The sequence below is a fragment of the Tamandua tetradactyla genome, chromosome 19 (assembly GCF_023851605.1).
Source record: "Tamandua tetradactyla isolate mTamTet1 chromosome 19, mTamTet1.pri, whole genome shotgun sequence".
NCBI lineage: Eukaryota > Metazoa > Chordata > Mammalia > Pilosa > Myrmecophagidae > Tamandua > Tamandua tetradactyla.
Genome location: NC_135345.1, coordinates 558,769 through 581,325, shown reverse-complemented (window position 1 = coordinate 581,325; position 22,557 = coordinate 558,769). Strand labels below are relative to the sequence as shown.

Here is a 22,557-nt window from a genome sequence, read left to right as displayed (position 1 = left end):
ACTATCTTGGCTTTCTTATTTAAATGTATCAACTTACAGATTCAGTTTTCTGCTGGTTTAGTATTCTAACTCTTAGATTTGCTAAGTTCTACCACAATCAAATGGCATACACAAAGCTATAAGGAAAACAGGGCCACTGAAAAATCAACATGACTCTATTAAAGCAATTGTAAATATCAAAGGTTGTCCTCTACTGTAAATGATATAAAACGCACTAGATCTCACAAAGTAAGAGCTGTGGCCTTGTCCAAACCTCATTTACTCCTGCCCTTTAGCCACTTTTTCAAGGACATCTGACCAAATGGCGGTTCAGGTGTTTGCTGTAATCTTTTTCTTTTCTAAAAGAACAGTCACAAAAAACAGAAACAAACTCTTCCCTGCCGTGACTGCTGAAGCTTCGCCCGTTCAGTCCAGCATCCCCGCTGCCTCTGACATGCCTCCTAGATCACTCCCATGGTGACCTGGATGTCCTCCTCACCTTCGTCGATTTCCTAGTCTTATTCACTGCAGTGGGAACAAAAGGTGACGCCAAAGCAGTTTGGCCACTGCTTCTCCTTTTTCTATTGGTGGGGGAAGACACAGCGGGGAAACCGGTTCTTCAACTGCTGAGTCCTTCCTGGCAAGACTTGCCGTTGTGTTCTGATCAGTGTCAGTTTCCATTTCACACAGCACAGCACCTGCCTCATGTTTACCATCTAAAATATCACACCCTGACACATCCAAGTTCTGTCCGGAGGATGAAATTCTGATTGATTCCTTGGTACTAGCGTCAAAACCAGCCCTATTCTTACCTGCCTCTCCTACTTTCTGAAGAGGGACTTTAATCCCTTCCCTTTCAGAACATACTTTTTGGCGTTTTGATTCCTCGTTTGAGGTCTTCCTTTGTCAGTGGTGGTGATGGTGGCAGGAGGTGCTGTGCACCTGCCGTCTCCTTTAGGCCCTGTCTGTCCCGCGCCTGCCCTCTCCTTTAGGCCCTGTCCACCCCGCGCCTGCCGTGTCCTTTAGGCCCTGTCTGTCCCGCGCCTGCCCTCTCCTTTAGGCCCTGTCCACCCCGCGCGTGCCATGTCCTTTAGGCCCTGTCCGTCCCGCGCCTGCCGTGTCCTGTAGGCCCTGTCCGTCCCGCGCCTGCCATGTCCTTTAGGCCCTGTCCACCCCGCGCCTGCCCTCTCCTTTAGGCCCTGTCCGTCCCGCGCCTGCCGTGTCCTGTAGGCCGTCCGTCCCGCGCCTGCCGTGTCCTGTAGGCCCTGTCCGTCCCGCGCCTGCCGTGTCCTGTAGGCCCTGTCCGTCCCGCGCCTGCCGTGTCCTTTAGGCCCTGTCCACCCCGCGCCTGCCGTGTCCTTTAGGCCCTGTCTGTCCCGCGCCTGCCCTCTCCTTTAGGCCCTGTCTGTCCCGCGCCTGCCGTCTCCTTTAGGCCCTGTCCACCCCGTGCCTGCCCTCTCCTTTAGGCCCTGTCCACCCCGCGCCTGCCCTCTCCTTTAGGCCCTGTCAATACCTGTCCACCTTGGTTAACAAGCACTAGGCCAACTTGAGTCAGTACTTGCTCCTTCTGGGCCATTTTACTCTGCTGCCAGACTTTTCCATTTATCATCTTTTGGGTGGGGAGATGCTCTGGAGATCTACTCTACCTGAAAAGGCAGCTCCACAGGAGGAGGTCCACCTGAGCAGGCCCCTTCTGAGAGGAGCTGTCTGAGGAGGCTTGCTGCTTTGTTTGCTTGATTTATTTTTCAGAGTTTTCTTCTTTGTGTTTTTCATGCAGGTATTTTGCTTTTTATTCTCTTCTACTTTGCCATCACCCTTTGGTACTTCCTGACAATTTTTGGATCTGTTTCCTACCTTCTTTTTCTTTTTTGCCACAGGTTCTTCATCATGCACGGGATCATTCAAGGAGTGGGTGTCAGCTTCCATCTTCCTTTTGCTTTTCTTGCTTTACGGGATTTATTTCCTGTCTGTCCATGTATTCCTTTAAGCTTGCTGCAGATTTGCCAGTTCTGGTAGTCACTTGAACTGAGGCATTGTTACAAGATGCTGTAGTTCAAAATACTTTATCTGTGTGTTCTACTTTTCTAGGCTTCTTATTTTTCTGTCCAACCACATCTCCCTTCATTTTTGCCTGCTGTGTTTCTATTTTACCATTGGTAATAGTGTTACCAGGAGGTCAGTCTCCCCCTTTTGCTGTTGTTGTTGTTTCACTTTTGAAACATCCATTGTTTTATTAGGACAAGGATGCTTAGATTTGAAATGACTCTGCGGATTACACTTCTTGGAAGCTGCATAGTCACAAACAGGGAAAATCAACTACCATGGGTCGACACGCTCCTTTCATTTCTGAGTTTTCTTATTCCTCTCCTCCTCTTTTTCTCTTTCTCTGCCTAGCTAAAGTTTGGTCAATTTTATTGATCATTTAAGAAACCAACTTTTCATTTCATCAAATCTCTTTATTGTTTTTCTGTCCCTCTATTTCATTTATCTGCATTCTCATCTTATTTCCTTCTTTCTGCTTATTTGAATTTACTTTGCTCATTTATTTAATTCTTTTAGATAAGAAGTCAGGTTACTGGTTTGAGATCGTTCTTTCTTCTAGTATAGGAATTTACAGCTGTAAATTCCCCCTGAGCACTACCTTCATTGCATCCCGTAAGTTTTGGTCGGTTGTGTTTCCATTTTCATTTGTCTCAATATATTTCCTAACTTCCCTTGTGATTTCTTATTTGACCCAATATTCTTTAATCTGTGAATTTTCCAGTTCTCAGCCCTACTGTGTTCAGCTAAGATACTCTGTATGATTTCGGTATTTTGAAATGTGAGACTTGTTTGGTGATCACGGAGAGGGGCTGTGCCCTGCTGTGGACGCCTCCCGGCTCAGCACGGTGCATGCTCTCTGAACCCCAGGACCTTCTTTTAGACTCTCTGGCTGTATCGACAGTGCTGGGTGGGGCCTCCCACTGTGGACACGGAAGCGTCCACTTCTCCCTTCAAGTCTGCAGAACAGCCAAGCCCCAAAGTAAATCTATATTTTGGGGCTTGGTTGTTAGGTGCGAATATGGCTATAGTTTATTTTTTGTTGCTGTTGTTGAAATGACTCTTTTTTAAAAATCAATATAGTCTCCTTTTATTTCAGTTCAACAGTTTTTGATTGTTGAACTCCTCCAGAGAATTTTTAATTTCTGTTACTGTGGCCTTCAGCTCTGTTTGTTCCTTTTCATAATTTCCATCTCTCTACTGATACTGTCTTTGTGTTCATCCATTGTCTCTCTGATTTCCTTTAGTTCTTTGTTTGTGTTTTCCTTTAGCTCTTGAACATTTTTAGGACAGGTTTTTAAAAGCCTATGGCATTGGGTGGGCCACGGTGGCTCAGTGGCAGAGTTCTCGCCTGCCACGCTGGAGACCCGGGTTTGATTCCCAGGGCCTGCCCATGTCAAAAAAAAAAAAAAAAAGTCTTTGGCATTTCCCAGGCGAGAACTTCTCGCCTATGGCCTCTTTGGCTGCTTGTCCTTCTGCTGGCCAGTGGCACGCCGCCGCGCCTGTGCCCCAGTCTTGACACCTGGCTTGCCAAAGCAGCTCGCCTGCACTGCTCCACTGCCCATCCATCCTCGCGGCCGGGTTGTGGCCACTCTGTGCCTCAAGGTAAAGTAAGCACAAGCCTCAACTCACAGGGTGTCCCTGTCCCAATGGCTACCTTATATTTTGTCAAGCTCGGAGTGAAAGAGCTGCGAATGGTGATTTGTCAGGGTGAAGGGTGCCTGAGACCTGGTCCCTCCAGCCTCAGGTCCCCTTGCCCGGGGTGCCTGCCCTCAGGGTGTACGTCACCGCCTCTGAAAGTGTGTCCCCCTCCCTGGGATGAGGGGCTGCCCCGGTGGGTCCCGGCAGCAGGAGACTCACCACGGGGAAGAAGAGCAGGGAGAAAAGGGCGGCGGCGAGGCAAAGAGCTGGGCCCCGGAGCAGCGCGCCCAGGAGGTGCCGCTGGAGGGCCGCCCTGTGCGCAGAGCTCGCCACCCGCGGGTCCAGGAGGTGAGGGAAGTGGAACGCGTAGCCCACGATCACAGCCTGTGGGTAGAGGCTGGCTGCAGGGTACGGCCGTGTGGGCAAGGCCGTGGGGGTGTGGGCAGAGGAGAGGACAGGATCCACAGATCTCTCCAGGGCCCCGCCCACCACCCACTGCTGCGAAAGGTCACAGGGTGGGGGATGGTGGGGTGGAGCTGGGGCCTGGGCTCCCTGGGGGCTCTCCATCAGGCTCTGTGGGGACGTCACCCCAGCAGCCCAGGGCCCACAACCTCGACGGCAGGCATCCTGCCCCGAGCCCACCGCAGCTGCTCTGCACAGCAACGTGGCACGTCCACATGGGACATGTGGTTACACAGGCAGACCCCCGCCCTCTGTGCGGCCCTGTGGGTGAGACCCCCGCCCACCTGCGCAGCCCCGATGGCGATCACACACATGCAGAACAGGAAGATGCCCAGGGGCTCAGCAGGGAAGGTCACCATTAAGGAAAACTGCAGGACCAAACACAAAAGGCTCGTCCACAGCTTCTGGAGCCTCTTTGGGTTCCAGACTTTCTGTAAGTGTGGGGAGGCCAGAGCTTGGGGGAGGCTGAGGTGTCGTGGGGGAGGGCTGCTGACTTCAGGCCAAGACCCCCCATCTCCAACTCCTGAAGAGCCCTTCCCTTTCAGTGCTTCAGACCTTTCACAAATCCCTGCATCCCAGCCCCTACAGCCCAGGGCTACACCCTCAGATCAATGCCATCCTAGAACCTGGAGCTGATGCTGGCATTTGCTGTATGGCAGCAGGGGTGAGTGGGGGTCCAGGAGGCAGGCACAGTTGGATGAGGCAGTGTGGGGGCTGTGAGCCTGGGTGAGCTGGGGAAGGCGGGGGCCATGGTGCTTGGGCGTCCAGGCTGGGGAAGCTTCCAGCCCAGGCCTGGGGTCTCTACTCTGCCCAGCCTGCTCAGGGGCCCCTGGAAGCCCCCTCCCTGGCAGCAGTCCCTGACTGTGGGCTCTGCCCGGACCCTCTCCTCTCACAGCCCTGCCTCTGCGGATGGGCCATCCCTTCTCAGGGCTGGTCTTGGGGACACCTTGTGTCCTGAGTCGTTGCGCCCTGGGGGGCTCCGGGTGCCTGGGGGCTTGGGGGCATGGATGGCACAGGACTCACCGTGTACGGCAGGAAGGTGATGGTCATCATGCAGACCTGTGGAAAGGAGGGAGGGGGGCAGGGAGGGAGGCAGGGAGGGAGGGTTGTCCACATAGCCGCCCACCCCAGCAGGGCTGAGCAGGCTATGCCCCTCTCCAGGAGGGCGGGTGGATGGGCTGGGCAGCAGGACATGCCCACCTGGTCCAGATGGGAGGAGCCCCCAGATGGGCACAGAAGCTGCAGGACAGGGCGCCCTGCTTCCTTCCCTCTCCTAGGAGGGTTAAATTAAAGTGAAGGGGTCACTCACCAAGTTGAGTAAGGCAAGTGTATCATCTGCTTTCCCAATGACCTGGAACAACCTAAAAAAAGTGTAGTTAAGAGAAACAGAAAAAGACATTGTCAATAAAATGTGAAAATGTAGTCGGGAGGGTGGCCATTGCCAACCCCTAACAACTCTGGGCAAAAGCAGTAGAGGATTTTTGAAGAGTCAGTACCTACTTTCTCCTCCTTTCTTTTTTCTCTTTCTGTTTTGGGAGTAACTGCAGTTTGGAAAAGTCACAAACCATCAGTAATCCCAGAGGAGCAGAAGAGTTAGAGTTCCAGAGTTTAAATAACATAACACTTAGAATGTTCAGTTCTCCACAAAGCAAATCACAAAACATGAAAGACAGGAGCACAGGGCCCATGCACAGGAAAATAAGAGTCTGATAGGCCTAACAGTCACCCCCAGAAAACCTCTTTTGTTGCTCAGATGTGGCCTCTCTCTTCAGCCAACACGACAAGCAAACTCCCCGCCCTCCCCCCTCTCTACGTGGGACATGACTCCCAGGGGTGTGGACCTTCTTGGCAACGTGGGACAGAAATCCTAGAATGAGCTGGAACTCAGAATCAAGGGATTGAAAAAACCTTCTCGACCAAAAGTGGAAAGAGAAAAATGAGACAAAATAAAGTGTCAGTGGCTGAGAGATTTTAAACAGAGTCAAGAGGTTATCTTGGAGGTTATTCTTACACATTTTATAGATATCCCCTTTTTAGTTTAAGGTGTGTTAGAGAGGCTGGAGGGAAGTCCCTGAAACTGTAGAGCTGTGTCCAGTAGCCATGTTTCTTGAAGATGATTGTATAATGATTTCGCAATGTGACTATGTGATTGTAAAAACCTTGTGTCTGATGCTCCTTTTATCTACAATATTGACAGAAGAGTAAAAAATATGGATTAAAAACAAAAAAAATAATAGGGGGAACAAATGTTAAAATAAATTGAGTAAATTGAAATACTAGTGAACAATGAAAGGGAGTGGTAAGGAGTAGAGAAAAAATAGGGGGAACAAAGGTTCAAATCTATTGAGTAGATGGAAATACTAGTGGTCAATAAGAGGGAGGGGTATGGGGTATGGTATGTAGGAGTTTTTTATTTCTTTTTCTGGAGTGATGCAAATGTTCTAAAAAATGATTATGGTGATGAATATACAACTATGTGATGATACTGTGAGCCCTGATTGTCCGGTATGCACGGAATGTTTGTATGTTAAGAATGTTCATGTTTGTATGTTGTTTTGGATTGATAATACAAAATAAATTTTAAAAAAATAAGAATTTGACAGAAACTATAGCTGAGGAAGCTCACACATTGGAACGATCAGTTAAAGACTTTAAGTCAACCACCACAAATATGTTCAGTAACTAAAGGAATCCATATACCAAGAACTAAAGCAAAGAGGAAAGCATCTGAACAAAATAAAGATATAAATTATAAAAAGGAACCATGCAGACATTCTGGAAAGGAACTGTACAATTACTGAAATGAAAAACTCACTAGAGGGACTCAACAACAGATTTGAACAAGCAGAAGAAAAGATCAGTGAATGTGAAGAAAAGACCACTGAATTTAACCAGCATGAGAAGAGAGAACAAATAATCAACAAAAATGAGCAAAGTTGGAGGGACCTTGGGACATCATCAAGTGCACTAGCACACACGCAGGTGGAGTGCCGGGAGCACAAGAGGGAGAAAGGGACAGAAAAAGCATTTGCAGATACAGTGGCAGGAACTTCCCCAACCTGATGAAAGACGTGAATCTATACACCCAGGAAGCTCAACAACTCCAAGCAGGATAGCCTCTGAGAGGTGTCCCCTCAGTTAAGGTGGGCCCTACTGCACCAGGGTGGGCTTCAGTATCGATTTCTGGAGCCCTTTCCCAGCTGAGTGAAAGTCAGGTGGAAAGAGAAGCCATGGGAGCTGCAGAAGCTGGAAGTCAGTGGAACCTGGAGGAGTGAGCAGAAGACACCACCATGTGTATGACCATAAGATGGAAAAGCCAAGGAACCCCAAAGCCTGCCAGCAGCCAGCAGACACCAACTGTGGGAGGAACCACACCTGCTAGCCTTGGAATCCACGAGCCAATGCATTCCTGTTGTTAGATCAACCCATTGGATAGTGCTTGTCTTAGCAGCTGGGAAAGTAAAACACAAGAGGCAACAGAAATAAACTGATGCAAGGAGAAAAACAGAATATCTCAATAGATCTATAACAAACAGAGAGATTGAATCAGTAAATCAAAGAAAGTCCAGGACCAGATGTTTTCATGCTAAATTCCATAAAAAATTTAAAGATTTAACACTAATACTTCCCAATATTTTCCATAAAAATACAGAAGAGGAAGGATTACTTCCTAACTCATTCCATATGGCCAGCATTACCCTGATACCAAAGCCAGATAAAGGCAGCACAAAAGAAAAAAATGATAGACCAATATCCTTCGTGAATATAGATGCAAAAATCCTAAACAAAAAACTGGCAAATGAAAATAGTATATTAAAAAGATTATGCACCACGATCAAGTGGGATTTATTCCAGGAATGCAAGGTTGGTTCAACATAAGACAACCAATCAATGTAACACACCACATTAATAGGGTGCAGGGGAAAAGCCACACAATCACTTTAATTGATACAGAAAAAAAAGGTGCCTGACAAAATCCAACATCCTTTCATGATAAAACACAGAAAACTAGGAATAGAAGGGAACTTTCTCAACATGATAAATAACATTTATGAAAAACCCACAGCAATCATCATCCTCGACGGTGAGAGACTGAAGGCGCTCTCCCTAAGGTGAGGGACAAGACAAGGGCACCTCTGTCACCACTGCTCCTCAGCACTGAACTAGAAGTTCTGGCTAGAGCAATTAGGTAAGAGAAATAAATAATGAAAGGTATGCTAATGGGAAAGGAAGAGGTAAAACTATTGCCATTTGTGGATGACATGATTTGAAAATAAAATATCCCAGAGAATCCACAAGAAAGGCATTAAGACTAAGAAATGGATTCAGCAATGGTACTGGATGCAAGATAAACACTCAGAAGTCAGCTGGGTCTCTATAAACCAGTCATGAACTAACTGAAAAGGAAATCAAGAAAATAATTTCATTTACAATAGCATCTAAAAGAATAGAATACCTAGGAATAAATTTAATCAAAAAGGTGAAAGACTTGTATACCGAAAACTATAACACACTGCTTCAAGAAACTAGAGAGGACCTAAATAAAGGGAAAGATGCCCTGTGTTCAGGGACTGGAAGACGGACTAGTGTGATGATGCCAACATTTATGTTCGTTAAGCCCCCCAGAGCCACCATGATGCCTCAGCCATGGGTCTCACTGCTCTGTGGATTTTGTACACTGCGGGGAAGTACTGAAGCAAATTTGCAACATAAGGTTCAGTACTTATTTTTAAGTGTTTGAAAAGCTACTAACATCCTCTCAAGCTGTGGGCTTCACTACGCTGATGGGAGACATTTAACCAGCCAAATATTTTCAGGGTCTTGAGTGTTAATATAATACTGAGGGAGAGAAATGCCACCTAGTCCTAAGATACATGAATATACTTTCTGATTTTTTTCATATAAATGAGTAAAAAGCAAAGAATTAGAAATATTTTTAATTTTGATATAAACAAAATATTGAAACTTAAAAAATAACAACATGCCAATACTACTTAAAGAGACATACAAATTTAGTGATCTGTATTAAATTCCAGCTACCCTTCTCTGCAGAAATGAAAAGCTGATCCTCACATTCACATAATATTGCAGTGGTCCCACACAGCCAAACCAAAACAATCTTGAAAAAGAACAAACTGGAGAATTCCCACTTCTTGATTTAAAAACTTACTATGAAGCTACAGTGATTTAAAGAGTATGTTATCAGTGTAAGGATAGACAGATAGATCAAAGGAATAGAATTGGGAATACAGAAACAAACCCACATATCTATGGCAAGTTGATTTCCAACGAGGTGTCACGTGCACTCCACGGAAAAAGAGCACTCTCGTCAACAAATGGTGTTGACCCCACAGGAAACCCATGCAGACAAATGAATCAGGATGCCGACCTCACACCCAACAAACATTACCTCAAAATGGTTCGACAACCTAAATTTAAGAGCCAAATTATAAAACTCTGAGAAGGAAAAATATCTTCAGGATGTTATATTAGGCAATGGGTTCTCAGGTTTTACAACAAAAAAGTGCAAGCAATGAAAAATAAAGTATAGATAAATAGGACAAACAAAATTAAAACTTTTGTGCATCAAAGAACATAATCAGAAAATGAAAAGACAACATATGGAATGAGGGAAAATATTTGCAAATCATATATCTGATAAGGATTTGATATGTGGAATATATAAAGAACTCCTACAACTCAACTACAAAAAGACAAACAACACAATTGAGAAATGGGCCAAGGATTTTAGATATTTCTCTAAAGAAGATACACAAATGACCAGTAAGCATATGAAAAGATGCTCAACATCAATAGTCATTAGGCAAAAGCAAATCAAAACTACAATGTGTTTTCAAAAATTAAAAATTTCAAAATGTTGCCAATTAGCTGGGCTTAAAAAAAAAAAGAGTACTCTTTGTTCTGTCCTCCAAATTTGTTTTCAAGATCATGTATGCAGACACAATAAAAGAAAACACTGAAAGTAAGCTCTGCATATTCAGAAGCAAATACCCCTACAGTTCAAATGTCCACACTCTTAAACAAGCAAACTACAATGAGATACCACCTCATATCCACTCAGGTGGCTATAATTATTTGTGAAGGTTTGAATCTGTTGTGCACCCCAGAAAAGCCATGTCCTTTAATCCTCATTTAGTGTTGCTGGTGGGAGCTTTTTGATTGTTTCCATGGAGATGTGACCCACTCAATTGTGGGTGGTGACTTTTGATTAGGGGGCTTCCATGGAGATGTGTCACCACCATTCAAGGTGGAGTTGCTTACTGGAGCCCCTTAAGAGGGAACCATTTTGGAAAAAGCTTTAACGCCTTTTTTTTTTCCACGAGAGCCCACACAGCCAGAGATCTCTGGAGATGCAGAATGAAAATGCCCCTGGGGAAGCATTGAAGAAGCCTGGAGAGAAAGCTAGCAGACATTGCCCGGTGCCTTTCCAGCTGAGAGAGAAACCCCAAATATCATCGGCCTTCTTGAACCAAGTATCTTTCCCTGGATGCCTTAATTTGGACATTTTCAAGGTCTTAGAACTGTGGACTTGCAACTTAATAAATTCCCCTTTTTAAAAGCCATTCTGCTTCTGGCATATCACATTCTGACAGCTTTTACAAATAAAAAAAAAAACCTGAAAATAAGAAGGGTTGGAGAGGATGCAGATAAGTAGGAGCCTCATATGCTGCTGGGAAGAAAAAGGTTTCCACAGTGGAGATCACTTTGGCAGTGCCTCAGAAAATGATTATAGAATTTCCATATAACCTGGCAGTCTCACTCCTGGGTAGGTTTGTATCCAGGGCCTGAGCAGATGTGTGTGCACTGATGGCTGCAGGGTGGATGTGGGCCAGGGCCCATGGCCGGGCAGTGCAAGGAGCCCAGTGGCCGGCGGGAGAGCATGCACCCGTAAAGGCACGAGGCTCCGATCCAGAGCACAGCGTGGGTGGGCCCTGAGACATGAGTCACACGAACCAGCCCAGACACAAAAGGACGGATAGCGGACAGTTTCTGTTATATGAAATAATGCTTAGATGAGCTAACTTGCAGGATGGAAAGGAGAGCACTGGTCAGCAGGTGGGGAATGAGGAACTGGAGTCACTGCCCAATGGGTGGGAGTTTCTGTTTTGGATGATGAAAATAGTCTGGGAATAGTGCAAGGTACACAACAGTGTCAATGTATTTTATGTCACATTATTGTTCATTTAAAAATGGTTAAGATGATTTTTATGTTACACAAAATTAACCATGCAAAAATGAAATTAGAAACAAACCAACACACATACAGAAAACATTGAGAGACACTTACAAGTAATGACAGTGCCGAAAACACTACGTGGTTTTTCCTGCACCCCCAGAACTCCCCATGAAGAGCATTTCTGTGCTTAGGAGGGCCATTAGTAAGCTGATGACGGCATGGCCCCCCACGCCCCAACTCTAGCTTGGTGTCCTCCTGTTCTACCAGCACCACCCACCCTCCTTCCAGGGCTCAGGGTCAGTGGTCCTGCAGTTCCAGGTTCCTCTTCTCAGAGCTGTGCCCTGCAGCCTGCAGCCCCCTCCTCGCCAGGGAACAGGTGGGCTCCGGTAGAGCTGGGGTCCAGGACCTGCTGGTGGAGCAGCCCTGCCCACGGGGCTAGGCACACGCTGACACCTGATGCAGTGTGTGGGTGCAGCTCCCCTGGGTGGGAGCCAGGGAGCAGGTGGCTGTGCTGAGCAAGTACCCCTCATCCTGCCCCGCCCCCCACATCCTCCCCCTCCTGCACCCCCATCCTGTGCCGCCCCCCATCCTCCCCCCCATCCTGCCCCCCCCCATCCTGCCCCTCCACCGTCCCGTCCCCCACTTGGGCAGCGGGTCCCTCCTTGCCTCCCGCGCTGAGGGGGCAGGAGGCGCGGTCTGTGGCCGCGGTACGCTCCCTCCCCTGTGTGGCGCTGTGCAGCGCCTGTGGGTAGCGGCAGAGACGCCCCCGGCCCTACCTTGTGTGCGCTGCCCACGCCACCGTCACGATCAGAAACGTCATTAGGTACACCGCGATGCGCGTCGCCAGGAGTCTCTGCGTGCTGCTGTCCAGGCGCTGGAACGATGGCGTGGCTGGAGGGCACCGGGCCGGGGTGGCCATCCCCGGAGTGCTGCCCCTGCTCCATCCCGCCGAGACCCCACCCCGAGGCCCCGCCCCCCGAGGGCTCCCCACCCCCACCCCGCCGAGGCCCAGGACCCCAGGGGCCCCCCACCCCACCCCCGTCCTGGCCTCGCCCTGCAGCCTTCCTTCCAGCCCCCTCCTTTTTACTGGGAGGGTTGGGTGGCTTAGAGCCCCTGGGAAATAGGCCAGGGCGGAAGAAGCGTCTCTCTTGCCGAAAGAGCCGCAGAAGAGAGGAAATGATGGAGGAAAGCAAATGCCGCCATGTGGGCGGGGGGGTGGGTCAGGCGAGGGGTCTGCTGCCCTCATCCCAGGTGCCTGCCTCCTGTCCAAGGTGGGCACAAGGGCCCCCAGCAAGGCCGTCTACCCACAGCCCATCAGCCGTGGTCTTCCCTAGGCGACACGAGCCAGCAGCACGGGACAGCCACGGCTGCCCAGGGATCTCCCTGCCACGTGGACACAGGTGGCCTGGCTTCCCTGCTCGGCCCATGAAGCCACCAGCACCAGGCCCCCCGCTGCGCAGGGTCACCCACGGAGTCCCTCACTCGGGGTGCGCCCCTGACCTCCCACCCACAGGGCAGGCCCCCTCCCACCCAGCGTCCCTCATGTGCCCCAACCTCCCACCCACAGGCAGCCCCCTCCCACCTAGCACAGATCAATCACGACACCCTTAGACACCTATCTTAAAAATCTTTCTGTGGACTGACTTTTCCCGACCAAAGGTCAGCCTCTTGAGGACAGGAACTCTATAGTTGTAGAGGCTGGGTTCCCAGGGCCCAGAACAGTGCACCTCTAGAAGACTGCGCCCCCAGAAGAGTGCACTTCTAGAAGACTGCGCCCCCAGAATAGTGTGTTCCCCCGGAAGAGCGCACCTCTAGAAGACTGTGCCCCCAAAAGAGTGCGCCTCTAGAAGATTGCGCCCCCAGAATAGTGTGGCCCCAGAAGAGTGCACTCCCCCAGATAAGTGCTCCCCTAGTAGAGTGCTCCCCCAGAAGAGTGTGCTTCTAGAACAGTGTGCCTCTAGAAGAGTGCGCCCCCCCCAGAACACTGCACCCACCAGAAGAGTACACTCCACGGTACTCAATAACCCTTTGTTAGCGAACAAGGAATAGAAAAGCCGGGAAAACCTGCATCTCTGTGGGGCAGGCACTGGGGCACCCAGGCTCCTGCCTTCAGCGCTCATCTGCCCGCCATCACCCTCCCCCTCCCCTTGCGGGAACCTCCAAGGGGTGTGGGGGTGCTGCAGGGCCAGGGATGCTAGTGCTTCATCAACTTATGCTCAATGGAGAATGCCAACAGCCCGTTCCCCTGGTCCCGTATCTGCAAGAGGTGTCCACTTGGCCAGTTTCAGTTTCTGTTACCCGGGACTTCTTTGAGTCACTTTCCATGACGTCATTGATTTTCAAAGTCTATTTTTTTTAGCACAATCAGAACAAGCCCATTACCCTCTGAGTGGACCAGGACGTACCCAGGGAAACACGTTGGGCCTCCAGTTCCTCCCATGACTAAGTACATCTCAATCGCACAGCTCTGAACAAGTTCCACCAGTACAAGGGATGTTCTCTGTGCTCCGAGCTCTTTCTGTGAACCAGTTAGGATGCACAGAGAAAAGACTTGGTGACCCACAGTGACCCTTGCCCCCAAGATGGCCATGTGCAGGAAAATGGGAGCAGGCCCACGGCTCTCCCCTTGGCCTGAGACTGAGGCCCTTGGGCATCCGTGCTGTCTCCCTGGAGTCTAGCCCTGGGCCAAGCCTGAAACGCCCTGTTCTGAAGTCAGTGGTGCAGACGCAAGCATCGCCACAGCAGATTTGCGACCAGAGACCCCTAGCTAGCAGGGAACCCAGGGGGGCCATAGCCCTCCCACAGCTGGCACCACTGCTTTCCCCAGTAGCTATTGCCTACACCTGCCTCTCAGGAGCCAGGACCCCTAGGGAGCTGTGTGTGGGGGGGCTGACCTGGAAGGAAAGGTAGAGCAGAGAGAACCTGCCCTGTGCCACCCTCTTAGGACGGTAGAGTGCCGGGTGCTATAGCCCAGGTCCCCCAATGCTGTGGCCCAGGACCCCCTGTGCTATGAGCCAGGACCCCCATTGCTATGACCCGGGACCCCTAGTGCTGTGACCTGGGAACCCCACTGCTGTGGCCCAGGACCCCCCATGCTGTGACCTAGGATCCCCAAGGTGCTATGCTGTGGTGGTCTAGGGGCTTGCTCTGGCAGGGAAGAGTTCAACCCTTTTTATTTACTAGTCATGACAAACCTAGAAAAAGTATTATCACCTTGCCCAGATGACAAAGCCAAACAGAAAGCAGCTTAGGACTTCCCAGCGCCACACAGGCATGAGTGTGGAGGGCAGGGCTGGGACCCAGGCCTGTGGTGCCTAAGAATGCCCACAGTCCAGAGAGCTGGGCAGGGCTTGGTTCCAAGCACCCTGTGTAGCAGGGTGACAGCCCATTCAGAGACGAGGAGACCAAGTGACACAGGTGCATGCACACACGTCGTCTCAGAGGGCACCCAAGGTGCACATGCATGGACACATCCTCACTAGGCCACACAATATGCATATGCATGAACACGTGTCCTTACTCGGGGCACACAAGGTGCACACGTATGGACACGTCCTCATACAGCATGCACATAAGACACATACATGCATATGTGTCCTCACACGGGGCACACAAGACACACGTGTGTACTCACATCCTCACAGGGCACATAAAGTGCACATAGATGGAATATGTCCACGCAGGGCACACAAGGTGCACACACAAGCAGGTGTCCTCACAGAGGGCACACAAGGTACACACACATGGACATGTCCTCAAGAGGGCACACAATATGCATGTGCACGGACATGTATCCTCATGCAGGGCATACAAGGTGCATGTGTATGCTCACTTGTCCTCAGGCAGGGCACACAAGGTGCACACACATGGACGTGTCTTCATACAGGGCACAGAAGACCCACACATGCACACATAGGGCACACAAGATGCACACGTGTGCACACCCTAACCCAGAGGCCCCCAGAGTCAGGCAATGCTCGGGTGTTAGGACATTCCAGGGGTAGGGGCGCCCTTTGGTACAAGGAAGGAACTCTCATCCAATTACCTGGGCCCAGGCTCCCCGCCAGCTACCAGAGTCCTAACTAGCTCCTGGAACCTTCCTTTCATTCCTGCTTGCCCCAGAAGGCTCAGCTAGGGGAAGCCCTTGCATTCTTGGTGGACTGAGGCGGTAGGGAGGGAAGAGGCAGCAGCTATACCCCGCCCCCAGGAGCAGAGCCTGAGGCCCCAGGACCCCTCCCAGGGCAGATTCCAGAAGAGCAAGTCCTCAGGGATGGAGAGAGTCAAAGAGAACAATGGCCCTAAGTACCTGGTCAGGGCAGATTTTGGTGTGCATCACGGGCAGGACCTGCGGGGACCAGAGGAGGTGAGGGCGCCCCTTCCAAGGCTGCAAGACCAGATCCAGGTGAAATGGGCCCTGGGAGAAGGTGCTCCAGAGGTGGGCGGGGTCCCGGGAGCCGGCAGAGGCTCTGGGTGGGGCTCTGGGTGGGAGGGCAGAGGCTCTGGGCAGGGGGTCCGGGGCAGGTGGAGGTTCTGGGCAGGGGGTCCTGGGGCGGGTGGAGGCTCTGGGTGTGGTCTGGGGTGGGCCGGTGCTCCCGCACCATGACCGTGGCGATAATGGACAGCAGCGCGTCGCTGAAGCTGAGCATGCGATGGGAGGCCTGCAGGCCGTCATCCGCGTCCTGGTCCCCCGTGTCTGGCGTCCGCTCTGGGTCCCGGAGCTCAGCCATGCGGGCGTCCTCGAGGAGGCACGGAGCTGAGCCGCCTGCCGGGAGGAGGTGCTTCATGAGTGGCCTCCCTGTCTCCAGAGGCCAGAAGAACACTCCAGGCCAGGACTGGGAGCTGGGCTGGGGTTGCAGGCCAAAGCCGCGCAGAGGCTGTCGCCACCTGACTTAGCCTCGGCAGTGTCTAAGCCCCGGGACGGCTTCCCTCCAGGCATTTCCGGATTAAGCTCTCACGAGGGACAGCCCCCCAAATTTTGGGGTAGTGGTTTGCGGGGAAGAACCCGACTTGCAAGTTACAGTCCAGGCTGCTTAAGCCCAGAGCCTCCCTGTGGGGAGGGCGCTCCCGAGAGGCGGGCATTGAGGAGGAGAGAGTGCTCCCGAGAGGCGGGCATTGAGGGGAGGGTGTTCCCAAGGGAAAGGCATTGAGGAGGGGAAGGTGCTCCCAAGGGGAGGGCATGGAGGATGGGAGGGTGCTCCTGAGAAGAGGGCGTTGAGCAGGGGAGGGTGGTCCCAAGGGAAAGGCATAGAGGAGAGGATGCTCCCAAGGAGAAGGCATTGAGGGAGCGTGCTCCCAAAGGGAAGGCATTGAGGGAGGGTGCTCCCAAGGTGTTCCAGCCCAACTCAACCCCAAGACCAAAAAACACACCAGGCAAAAAGTTTCCAGGAATTTAATTTGGGATTTACTAATTGGAACCAGCTCTTTCCTGATGGCGGCAGTCAGGAAATGTAAATCAGTGATCCGCAAAAAAAAAAAAACAAAAAAAACCCCACAAGAGGAAGGGCAGTGCTTTACAGAGCAGAGCCTCAAGACTGGACCACAGAGGAGTACCAGCTGAGTCCCGTGGAAGCTGGTGACTAGTGTTCAGGCTCCGTGACCTTCCCCGTCTGCTCTGGTCACATGGCGGCTGCCTGGTCAGGGCCCCATGGTCTCCCTGAGGGAGGGGTTCCAGTCCCAGCAGTCCGTGTTGACTGCAGGACAGACGCTGCACCCACACTCCACAACAGCACAAGAGACAGAGAGCACCAGGAGCCCCCCTACAGGGACAGCAACTCCCCAAAGAGACACTGCCACAGCCAGGAAAGGGAACAAACCACTCCACTGTCAACTGAGAAAACCTGTGGACTCAGTCCTAGCGGCCAAGCTCCCCTCCAGAGCCTCCATGTGCTCAGTTCCGCCGGGGTCACAGTCCAGGGCAGGCCGGGGGCACCGACGATGGCAGCTCAGTGCACGCTTGGCTTCGCCACATAAGAATGAACATGTCGTCTGGCCCTGATCCCACAGAGAGACGTTCTTATCACTCTAACAAAAATACTGTTGCTATCTATTTTCAGATTTGCCCCTAAAAAAGAGCAGGTCCTTCTAACCATTAACTTTTTTGTTCAATTTTTTTTCTCTGAAACTCATTTGCAAGATTATTCTTTTTAATTTAATATACACTTGGAGCAATAGTTTCCTTCGTATTCTCTAGATAGCAAGGCGGTACTAGCACACAGTAAACAGATTGTACAATGCAATGTATAATCTGATCCTACCTAATGCCATTTGGACTAATAAAGAGCAATTCTAAAACAGGCTTATACTGAACAATTGGCGTTTCCTTATCACAAACACACTAGATCTAAGTATAAGGGCCCATTTAGGAGTGATGCAGTTACATTAAGGCAATAACTATAAGCCTACCTGCACCTTCTTTATCTTCCTCGTTAAAAGTGAGGAAATAATTTTTGCCCATCTCTGTAAAAAATATTACTATCCCATATGGTTAGGATTCCTAAGCAGAGCAGCTGCACTGGCCAGGACCACACCCAGTAGACCTTATCTTACCCAGATTCCAATGCTTATGGTACAGGCAGGAGCAAGTTATTTTCATTACTTGTTGCAGCTGCAGCATGGCTGGTCCGTTTACCTCTATTCACAGGGCCTGCACAGGTCCAGCAGCTTCTAATTTAACAGGGGCGGGAGCAGCTGCTCGGGGCTGCAAACTGAGGTTGGTGAGGGCTGGATGGGTGTCTGTCTCTGTCTTGGTCAAGAAGTGTCACCAACGCTTAGTACAGAACCCAGCTGTGCTGGTTTGAAACTGTTATGTACCCCAGAAAAGCCATGGCTCTTTACCAATCCAATACTGTAGGGACAGACCTATTTTAGGATGGAAACTTTGATTGGATTGTTTCCATGGAGATTGATCCACACGATTTTGGGTGTGGTGTTTTGACTGGATTACTTCCATGGAGACGTGACTCCACCCATTGAGGTGGGTCTTGATTAGTTTACTGGAATCCTTTAAAAGGCAGAAACATTTTGGAGTTGCTTCAGAGCCTATAGAGACACAGACATTTGGGGATGCCTGGAGTGCCGACAGAAAGAGCAGATGCCTAGATGTGGGCAGAATCCAGCAGACGTCACCATGTGCCTTCCCAAGAGATGTTAAGTGAAGAGCTGTGCCCTGGAGGAGCTAAGTGAGGGCCACAGATCCTTAGAGTAGACCACTGGCATGAGAAGCTGGAAGTGGATCAAGAACCAGCAGACACCAGCCACGTTTCTTCCCATGTGACAAACATCAGCCTTTCTTGAGTCAAGGTACCTTTCTCTGGATGCCTTAGTTTGGACATTTTTATGGCCTTAGAACTGTATACTTACTTATAACTTATAAATTTCCTCTTTTAAAAGCTCTTCCATTTCTGGTATATTGGATTCTGGCAGCATTAGCAAACTGAAATATCAGCAGAGTTCACTTATGGCATTCTCTCTGTAGACTTGGCATTGTCTCTGTGACTGCAATGGTGAGGAACCTGCTGAGTTTTAAAAATTTTATAAAAATCAACTTCTGTTCTCCAATTCCAAATATCAGGCAACAGGGATGGACCCAGGCTTACAGCATTTAGAATCAATTCAGGGAATTCAGGTTGGGGTTGTTTGGCTCCACATGGGTCACCTACCACTAGGTGTTTCCCATTCTGGTAGCTCCAGGCAGGCTGTCTGTCCATTTGTCAGTATAAATAGCCAGTGCATCTCCTGGTTCATCAACAATGACCACCCATATAGCCCTTAATTCAACCCACTGGATGCTCTGCCCAGTCCCAGTTTCCCAGCATACAGTGCGGGTATTAGGTTGCATGGCTACAATTTCCACAAAGGAAACTGGTCCTAAGATATCCTGTATCTTTGTGCTTTAAAGGGCCGATGTCAAAAATACTGCACTGCAGCAGATAAGCTTCCTATTTTGTTAATATGCCCAACTGTGCACATCCAGAGTGAGGCTTAGTGTCAGGGTTCTGTAGCCACCCTGTATGGGGATGGCTATTCTTAATGTCATAGGGTCTTTTTGTGTGTTAGTTCCCCAACATGCAGTAAGGCACTACATGCAGCACATGGCTGCTTTTCTAAGGAACTGTACCACAGTTCGATTCCTTTCCAGAGGGGAGCCCAAAAGTCAATGGAAACTCGCTTTGCCTATTGCCACAAGTCCCACTAAAGTCAATTGCAGTAGTGGCCATGTGTGTATTCTCTCAAACCCACCCTCCACCCTCATAAAGCCTGAGCCCATGTGGCCTTTTCAAACTGCCTGCGGGGAGGTATCCCTTCCCAGGGATAGTTTTTCCTAATCAAATAATACACTGGTTTTAACATTTGGGCTAAGTGAGGAACAGAAGGTTTCCAGTACCCCAACAATCCCCAAAATTTGACAGGGCAGCCAAAGCATTGCAGTGTATTCAATTGCCTATTCCAGACTCCCAAGGTGAAACAACAATGAGCCTGAGGCTTCCTTCACTGTGGCAGATGATCGGGCCATATGAACAGCCTCCTGGGGAACATAACAAAAATCCCATACTCTTCCTCCCAGGTGTTCCAGTTTGAAAGCTGCCAGAATGTGATATACCAGAAACAGAATGGCTTTTAAAAGGGGGGAATTTATTAAGTTGCAAGCTTACAGTTCTAAGGCCATATGTTTTAGTTTATTAGCTGCCAGAATGCAACACACCAGAGATGGATTGGCTTTTAATAAAATGGGGTTGATTTCGTTAAAATGTATTCTTCAGAGGAAAGTTCTTCAGAGGAAAGCCAGCTAACTTTCAACTGAGGTTCTTTCTTATGTGGGAAGGCACAGGGTGATCTCTGCTGGCCTTCTCTATGGGCGTCTGGTTTCCAACCACTTTTTCCAGGGTGATTTCTTTCTGCATCTCCAAAGGCCTGGGCTGAGCTGCGAGTGCTGAGATGAGGTGTGCTGAGCTGCTTGGGCTGTGCTACATTGCGCTCTCTCATTTAAGCACCAGCCAATTAAATCAAATATCATTCATTGCAGCAGGCATGCCTCCTAGCTGACTGCAGATGTAATCAGAAATAGATGAAGTTCACGTACCATTGGCTCATGTCCACAGCAACAGAACTAGGCACCTTCACCTGGCCAAGTTGACTAACTACCAAACCATACAAATGTCCAAATTAAGGCACCAATAAGAGGTTACCTTCACTCAAGAAAGGCTGATGAAGTTCAGGGTTTCTCTCTCAGCTGGGAGGGCACATAGCAATGTCTGCTAGCTTTCTCTCCCAGCTTCTTGTTTCATAAAGCAACCCCAGGGGTGTTTTCCTTCTTCATCTCCAAAGGTCTCTGGCTGCCTGGGTTCTCATGGCTCAGTAGCTTTTTCCAAAATGGTTTCCTCTTAAAGAGTTTCAGTAAGCAACCCCACCTTGAATGGGTGGAGACACATCTCCATGGAAACTGTATAATCAAAAGTTACCACCCTATGAAAGAATGTTGGCCTTTCATGCAGGAGACCTGGGTTCCATTCCTGGACCATGCACCTCCCCCTCAAAAAAAAGATTCCACCCTAGTTCAGTGGTAGAATCTCACCTGCCATGTGGGAGACCTGGGTTCGATTCCTGACTCATGCACTTCCCAAAACAAGCAAACAAAAATTCAACATATGGTGCTGTAATAACTGGATACTCAACGTGGAAAAAGAATGAAATGTGACTTCACCATACAGCATACAAAAAACAAACAAAAACCAAAAAACAAAAGTTAACACCCACAACTGGGTGGATCACATCTCCATGAAAACAATCAAAATCCCACCCAACAATAATGGCTTTTCTCAGTACATAATAGCTACAAACCAAGTAAAAGACAAAAACAGGCTGATTGGCCCTATTTAAGGGAATACCAAGGAACTGAGTGTTAACACCTAGGAGTAGAGGCAACTTTTGGAACTGATTAATAAAACTCTGCTCCTTGGGCAGCTTGTTCCCCAGTTCGACTAGTACTGCATTTGGCCACCCATCAGTATCCTCATGTTTAACTCCAGTAGCTATCAGGTCTGTCTACTTTTGTCTATACAACACCTGCTCAGACTGTCATGTCTCCTCAGGACGCAACCCATAGTTCTAACTCCAGCCCTCCTGCGTCTAGGTGCTCTGTCTCTCCCAAGTGTACAATCAGCTGGACAGCCTGTGAGATGGACTGTTCTATAAGTGGGCACCAAAGTCCCACACTACTGATTGGGAGCAGTATCTGGCCTGTAGTCTTGTGAAAGTTGATTACCAACTTCAAGCCTCACTGACCTTCAAGTCTGTGTTCTGGGCACGCGGTCACTGCGTGCTCAAGGCTCCAGCTTATCCCTGAGGGGGGTGGGGTTCCAACCCTTGGATTGCTGCATAAGGGGAGGGCATCAGGGAGGGGAGGGTGCTCCCAAGGGGAAGATGCTCCTGAGGGAAGAGTGTCCCTGAGGGCATTTAGGAGGGCAGGGGCCCCTGAGGGGAGGGTGCTCCCAAGGGGAGGATACCTGGGAAGTGAGGGTGCTTCCTGGTGCGACTCAACTGGCAACTTGAAGTGTGTGGCAGGAGGCATTTTTGGTGCAGACTCTGGAGAGAGGATCCTCAAGAAGCCTGGCTCTGGGGGTGCGGGAGGTTGGGCTACTGCCCTGTGCTAGGGAGGCAAGCGGTGCTGGGGGTCTGCTGGCTGTGGGGATGCAGGGAGGCCCTAGGACAGCAGGGAAGATGCTGTGGGAGGTTGGGGCTAGAGGCTCCAGGCTGAGGGTGCTGGAGGGCGAAGGCAGCAGACAAAGGTTAAAGACAGTAACCTTCCTCAAAATCACAGAACACAACCAGGCAGAGGCTGAATGAAGAAACACAGGTTCCGGAGCCATAGAAGCGGTTCCTGGTGCCCCTGTGCCCCTGCCAGCCCCCATAAGAGGGGTTGGGCCGTCCTGTGTGTTAATGTGGGTCCCTGGCCCTGTTCCAGGGGATCAGCACAGCCCTGGGTACACACTGGGTCGTAGGACACTGCCATCTTTTGGGTGGAAGTCTGGAAAACTGAGCTGAGGAATTTGAGCTCAACTGCTGAGTTTTTGTCCTGAGGGCAGAGAAGAGGCTTGAAGAGAATTGAGAAGGTGTGAGAAGTAAATACAAGGAAGATGTCTGGGGCAAAAGTCATCCCAGAGAGGCCCATTTCAAAGGGGAACATGGGGGGGGGGGTCTCCACTCCAACTCCTGTAAACTGTAGGACAGGAATTCTTAAA

At 49.9% G+C, this 22,557-nt stretch overlaps 1 protein-coding gene across 13 annotated transcripts in view; it reads right to left on the bottom strand.

Moving 5' to 3' along the window:
- The window catches only part of TMEM175 (transmembrane protein 175), a 66,369-nt gene that overhangs the window by 12,744 nt on the left and 31,068 nt on the right, over positions 1-22,557 (bottom strand). For 5 of the 13 annotated variants that reach the window (XM_077136183.1, XM_077136182.1, XM_077136185.1 and 2 more), the window contains 7 exons: positions 15,919-16,082; positions 15,627-15,665; positions 12,097-12,194; positions 5,432-5,483; positions 5,146-5,181; positions 4,407-4,490; positions 3,880-4,044 (listed from right to left, as the gene is read on the bottom strand). In XM_077136183.1, coding sequence (XP_076992298.1) covers positions 3,880-4,044; positions 4,407-4,490; positions 5,146-5,181; positions 5,432-5,483; positions 12,097-12,194; positions 15,627-15,665; positions 15,919-16,047 — 603 coding nt within the window. In that variant the 5' untranslated portion in view covers positions 16,048-16,082. Of the gene's footprint in view, positions 1-3,879; positions 4,045-4,406; positions 4,491-5,145; positions 5,182-5,431; positions 5,484-11,597; positions 11,632-12,096; positions 12,195-15,626; positions 15,666-15,918; positions 16,083-22,557 lie in introns of those variants that run through there. The other 8 variants (XM_077136192.1, XM_077136189.1, XM_077136190.1 and 5 more) reach the window with 4 other exon arrangements.